Source organism: Idiotropiscis lumnitzeri, chromosome 9, assembly GCF_059441095.1.
Source record: "Idiotropiscis lumnitzeri isolate Australia: NSW breed Sydney's pygmy pipehorse chromosome 9, RoL_Ilum_1.0, whole genome shotgun sequence".
NCBI classification, from domain to species: domain Eukaryota; kingdom Metazoa; phylum Chordata; class Actinopteri; order Syngnathiformes; family Syngnathidae; genus Idiotropiscis; species Idiotropiscis lumnitzeri.
In genome coordinates, this window is record NC_142399.1 from 8379814 (window position 1) to 8386123 (window position 6310).

The 6310-nt window shown below is 44.7% G+C and overlaps 1 protein-coding gene across 2 annotated transcripts; it reads right to left on the minus strand.

Moving 5' to 3' along the window:
- Window positions 1–2696: 2696 nt before the first annotated feature.
- Window positions 2697–5968, minus strand: LOC148330112 (dickkopf-related protein 1-like). Of its 2 annotated transcripts, none has more exons than XM_088305021.1 (4): window positions 5625–5968; window positions 5349–5490; window positions 5150–5260; window positions 2697–4126 (listed from the first exon to the last, which is right to left on the minus strand). In XM_088305021.1, the coding sequence occupies exons 1-4, from the start codon at window positions 5805–5807 to the stop codon at window positions 3852–3854; spliced, it is 711 nt and encodes a 236-aa protein (XP_088161147.1). In that variant the 5' UTR covers window positions 5808–5968; the 3' UTR covers window positions 2697–3851. The 2 variants fall into 2 exon arrangements, with proteins under 2 accessions (XP_088161147.1, XP_088161146.1); XM_088305020.1 differs by having other exon boundaries at window positions 5349–5493.
- Window positions 5969–6310: the final 342 nt, after the last annotated feature.

The following is a 6310-nucleotide window of genomic DNA, read 5'->3' on the forward strand; positions in this document are numbered from 1 at the left end:
TGCGTGTTTCTGGGATGTGGGAGGAAACCGGAGTAACCCACGGAGGCACGGACGGGGGGAGAACGTGCAAACTCCACACCTCCGATCTTATGGACGCACTCCAGCCAGTCGATTCGGATCTTGTAGACCGCGCACCTCTCGACTGCTGAATTCAAAGGGAATGATTAGAGCCGCTTCGATAGGATGGCAAACAAGTCGGCTCTGTTCCCTCCCACGACGGCGCAAACGCCACTTTTATACTCGCGAAGCGTAAACACCAAAGGAAAGAAAACACCACCCACGTCCTTTTTTTTCTGCTGCTCTCTTCCACCGTCTTCTTAAAATGAGCATAACCAGGGCTTTCTTTTGCAACAATGAAAGATGCATCTTGTTAAGCTGTAGTCTACTTCTTGTTGGAGCCAACCAGCCTCCATCAATGCTATCAATCGACTTTGCCATGAGAACGGCATGTGCGTCGTAAATGCTGAGTCATGCCTGTGCTATGACACCTCTGCTTGGCCAAGATGCCAACGCGAGGGGCCACTGCACTCTCTCTCCCCATGATTGTAGCATGACCATTTATAAATGTGTCATAACAAGCAGTGGGCACATGATTGTGTGAGTGTGCTGCTTGTTGTTCTTTTTACTGTTGACTCTCCCACGAAAAGCAGCATCTCTCACACACACACACACACACGAAAACACACTCGGCTTTTTTGGCTTGGGCTACATGCCTGTGGCTTGTGCTCGTCTGAGGTTAGCGTAATGATGACACACTCTCACACGCTCACGCACACGCACACACACACATGCGCACACATCGCTTCCAGGACCCCCACAAACATGTCTTGGCCCAGGGCTGCATGGTATGTTGTAGTGCTGACAATGCTCCCATTACTTTTAATTACTCAGCAGAAATTGTTTAAAGTGGAATGCGTCTCTTGCGTGCGTCTGCCCGCCTCTCGATATATCAGTGCACGCACCATCACAATGGTATTTGCAAGCAAGTTTCACATCGTAATCGATTATTCCACCAATAATCCCATCGACTCATCGGGTAATTGGATAAAAATGAATTTTACGGAGCTAAACAGAAAAAACGTGCATGTGAGTTTGAAGTTTTATTATTGTTCATTTGGGGTCACCACTCAGACATTCGGCGCTATAGAATCTGTGACTTTAAGTGTGTATAGCGTTAAAAGGCGGGGCCTAGCCCGGTGAGTGGCGTGGGTGTCAGTGCATAAAAGTAGAGTTGGCGGTTTGCTGCTCATAGAATTATTTAACGGTTAGCTAGTCTTGGTGCCAGTTTTAGGCATTGTTTACTGTGTGTTTATTTTGTTACTGTTTGTTCAATAAAGCGATTGAAAATGATCTCAAATGTGCTTGCGGAGGTCAACACCCTGAGGCATTATTGTGAAAATAAAAAGTTTTTAGCATTTAGCCTATGGTTTAGCAATAAGTTTAAATGACTTTGCGGGATGTTCGTGCGACATAGCCCAGTCAAAAATGTTTGGACCCACATTTGCAGTTCAACAGTTCCGTACATAAGATATCATAGAAAGTAAAACAATAAATAAAAAAGAAAAAGAAAAATTTATAAGAGAACGCATGTAAAAATTTCACTAAGCACAATTTAATTGTTCAAAAGGGAGTAGGAAGAAATTAAAAAAAAAAAAAAAAGAAGTTTACCCTTGTGAATATCATCCTTGCATGAAATTATGACCCATACGCAAATTGACAATATGCAAGTAAACAAATTTTCATCAGGAGCTTTCCATTTCAATAAAGAGTACAGAGGAAGCAGCAAAGAAGCCCATTTTCAATACTCATCACATCGTGTAGCATGTACTGAGAAGTATCAAAGTGTACAGCAAAACGTAAACGACACCAACTTCTGCGGCCGTAACCAGATGAAGACACTTTAATGTCTTTGCCTCTTTTCATCATGTGACATAAGAAGAAGAAGAAAAAAAAAGCGCAGTCATCTTCTAATCGAAACAGTCCTAATTACAGACACCAAGGTGTATTTGGGCGGTTAGCGCATATCCATCGTCATGCTGGGAAGACTGGGAAGGGCTCGTGCTGGGAAACACACCGCACGCCAAATGACTTGAAAACAACAACAACCAAAAATCACAATTTGTTGGATCTTTGCGCACTGCTGCTGCGCGTGACGGATTCAGGGAGCTTCTAATTACAAACTAGCCGGCGACACCAAAGAGTTGCACTCACCAAGACATGGCCGACACTTTGTTATTACCTCTCTGCTCTTACCATTTGATATGTCAGCACCCTGCCTTGTTTTTAATGTTCATCCTCCTCCATAGCAGGATGTGGCACGCTGGCTGGGGGCTGCTCCAGTAATGCCTCATTAAAAGTAGCTTTTTTTTTTTTTTTTTTTTCCTGTGTGTGCATATCTCAGTCATTTGTGGGTAATGAATTGGTGTGGTGCGCATGGCCAAAGTATTCCAACCATCCGCTGGCTCCCAACCCGCTGATTTGTGAGAAATGGCGCGACGTGTTAAACAACAGCGGCAGTAATTGTCCCCCCACCGAAAAATGTTGGCGCCTCAAACTATGTCAATAAATGGGTCAGCGACAAGTGAGGTTATAAAGAGTAGTGTTTAATAAATCATTCACATTCTCAATATAGATAACGTTTTCTTATAAAACAATATGTAACACATTTACAATGCATGCAGCACCGTGTTGTTATAATACTGGTGTTGACTCCGTCCCCCGGAGTGCTATTTACAAGAAGGCTGGGGAACCTTTTTATGATATCCCAGGGGTCAGTTCAGGTCATGCAGAACATGAAGATGAAACATGATCAAACTTTACAGCTATATTCTGGATTTTTAAGTTTTTTGAGACTGACGACAAGTCCGAATGAGAGTGGCAAGCCTGTAGTAAAAAGAACTAATTTGAACCCGTCTCTGTCGTTTTGCATTATACTAACTTGTGAGACAAATTTGATGAAAATCTAATGTAAAGTTTTATGGTAAACTTCAACTAGGAATGTCGAATAAGTAGCATAAAGCAAGTGCGCTTTGCATTTTATCTGGGAGTCTTTTTTTTTCTTCCTCAAAGTGATGTTATACCATTGACAGTGAGAGTGAAAACAGGTGATAAGAAATACTGCTTTGATAACTCTGCTTTATTAGGTTCAAATTTGTTGAAAGCATGTAGCAGGGGTAAAATTACACTGGTCAAAATTTTCTTTGCTATTTTTTTTTTTTTATTATTTCTGGATGTGCTACGAAAAAAAAGTAAAGACATTTTTTAAATCAGCGACGATATTACATTTTGGGATTCATCAAGCCATTTCAGATTAAAATTTGCTGTTGACCAAAAAAAATGATCTCTACACATTGTGGATTTTCACTTATTTCAGGTGGGTCTGCATACGTATCCCCTCGTGATAAACGTGGTACCGCTGTTTTAATATATATTATGAGCATTTGTGTGTTAATTGTTTGTTGCACTTAAATTCTCTGGTAGGTTCCCCAGCCGTCATTCACAATACAGTAATTTACTGCAATAACCGAGGCTTCAAGTTCCATAAAAACAGAAACAAAAAACAGCTCTGCCATTAACCACCATGGACAATTGATCTGCCCCCCCCCCCCTCTCTCTCTCACCCCCTCACCCCCTTCTACATCCCCTCTCATCCATTCACAGGCAAGTCCATCATCTCTGCGGGTGTATCACTTTTCCCAGGAAGCGCGTCTTTGCTTCCTGGCGCTGTCTCGGTGTCAGCAGCGTTGGCAGGAAAGAAAGTCTTGGGTGTTGGCATATGCATGTGTGTGCGTGTCAGTGTCTGTGACCCGTGTGTGTGTGTGTGTGGGGGGGGGGTTGCGGGGGTGTGCGCGTCAGCGTCTCTGACAGGTGTGTAGGTTCCGAGCCGACGTCCTGCTGACGGTGTGCTGCTGCTGCTCCCGCTCGCCTCTCTCGGGCCTGCACGTCAGGCCGTCGCCGCAGTCGCAGCGCTGGAACAGCTCCAGGCCGTGGGTGCCTTTGCGGCGGTGGCGCGTGCACACCTGGCCCTCGCTCAGCACCGGCTTGCAGATGCGAGACCAAAAGTGGCGGGCGCAGCACAGGCCCGCCGAGCAGTCGGCCGAGCGCAGGCACGTGTCGCCTTCCTGACCTTGGATGGAAAACATACAGGTCAGATGATGGGAAGAAAAACAAAAAAAAAAAAACACCAAGATGGCGCCAAAGCACACTTTTATATTAGACAGCAACTTGTTGTATTCCGAAAATAACACATCTTAGGTTACAAAGAGCAATTATTGTAATTGACAACCGCTTTAAATGCTTTGTAATATGCTCAGCAAGCCACAAGAGGGCAGTAAAGACTGCTTATATTTAAATGAAGCTCCTAAGCTGACTTCAATTTAGTTCCTTGAAACCAAGATATCAAAAGATGACACCAAACCAAAGAAATATACAAATTTAAAAATAATAATTGCTTGGCAACGCAGATTTTTTTTGTAACGGCCACCAACATCAACATTTAGGCAAATTTGTAAATATGCAAAGGCAATGCTACCAATTGTGCCTTTTCATCAAATTACAGAGGCTCCAAAACAAAATCAATAAGTTTAGGAATGCCAAACAGCTAAAATGTGGGGATCCCTCAAGTCAAGTCAGGCTGCAGTATTAGCATTAGCAGAACAGGATTGAGCCCTGCTGCAATGAACAAAAATCTTAAAGTAATTTATACCCTAAAAAAAGGTTTAAAACTGCCTAAATATGCCTGAAAATGGCGACAAAGCGCAACTTATATATTTGACAAGGTGATGGCCTGAGAACAAAAACAGCAAAAAGGTGAGCTTTTCAGCAGATAACGGAAGGTTTGAAAAGAAACTAAGTGTCCATTTGTAGCAAGTAGGCGGGGCAACAACTACATAGCACTTTTAATGCCATGTTTTAACACATCCTCCGAAAATGCCACCAATGCACTACTTTTATATTAGACAGGGTGATGGCCTGGGCAAAACAACACGTCTGTGCGTTTGTCGAGCAGGTAAAAAAATCAAGAGCATAAAGGGAACACTGTAATAAGAGCACTGCTAAAAACTTGCAGCACAAAGTGCTGATGAGGAGCCCATGCAGCAACACAAAAATTCCAACAATTGACAAAGAGATCTTTTTTTTTTTTAGTTACCTTTCACAGTGTGAGCTTCGAGGGCAGTGAGAGGCTTCTTGGCATGAAGCTCCATGGTGTTGTTGTGTATATGCCAGCCCGGCCCATCAATGTCATTCGTCTGGCACACGCCTGGAGAGAACAGAATTTTACATTTGTAAAACGAGAAGGGAAAAGTAGGCAAATTTTTTTTTTTCCCTTTTTTTTTTTAAGCTCTTACCGTTGCTGCAGCGGCTTCCGGCGCAACACATGGAGTCCCGTGCGCAACGCTTCCGGTTCTTGCGGCACGCCAGACACACGCTTCGAGCGTCATTGCAGAATTCATCCCCTCCGCAGTCGTCGTCGTCCGCGCATAGTCCTGACTGCTTGGGGGGACAAGGCGCACCCGTTAAACTACACGACAAACGAGCGACTCGTACGCAAGAACGTTAAGGCACGCAAACTTTGACGCATTGGAACGTTTACGCATGGGAAGATGGAAGGCAATTCAGCCTACCTGCAAGGCGTCCACGGGTGATTTGTGTCCCACGCTTCCCGGGGATGAGGTGCGAGGACTGGGGCTGACAGGTTCGAAGTTCTTGATGGCGTTGGAGTTAAGGACAATCGGCCCCGCGTAAACATATCCAAGCAACGAGAGCCACACCGGCAGGAAGCATCGCGCGGCGCATCGCATCAGCATGACTGGATCCTTTTTGGGGGGCGGTTGTTTGTGAGAGCAGAAACAAGACGTCCCAAAACCAAAACTAGGCCAAGGAATTCCCTCTAGAAAGTTTTCCAGATGAGAGAGTCTGTCTAGTGCGTAGGCACGTCTCCAGTGTCGCCCCAAATGCCGGCTTGATGCTTTTATACGCGCGGACCTGTTTGTCTTCCCGCCCCCTCGCAGGGCACAACAAAGGCGAAGGGTGGAATTTCAAAGAGTTGCACGGAAAACGCTCATCTGTTGAGACTCCGTGTTTGGCTAATGATAACGACCTGTTAAGTCTGTCTGGTGCGTGAAAGAGGCCAGTGCGCAAATACGGGAAGGCTTAGATGATGATGAAGAAGAAGAAGGGGGACTTTTGAAAGTCTCCAGTGGCAGCAGACATCCAAGTCAACAAGAAGCTTGACATGCCGTTAGAAATCAAATTATCAAGTGCACTCGTGGAGTTTAGGCCATGTGTGATTTGTGGGACACTTCAAATG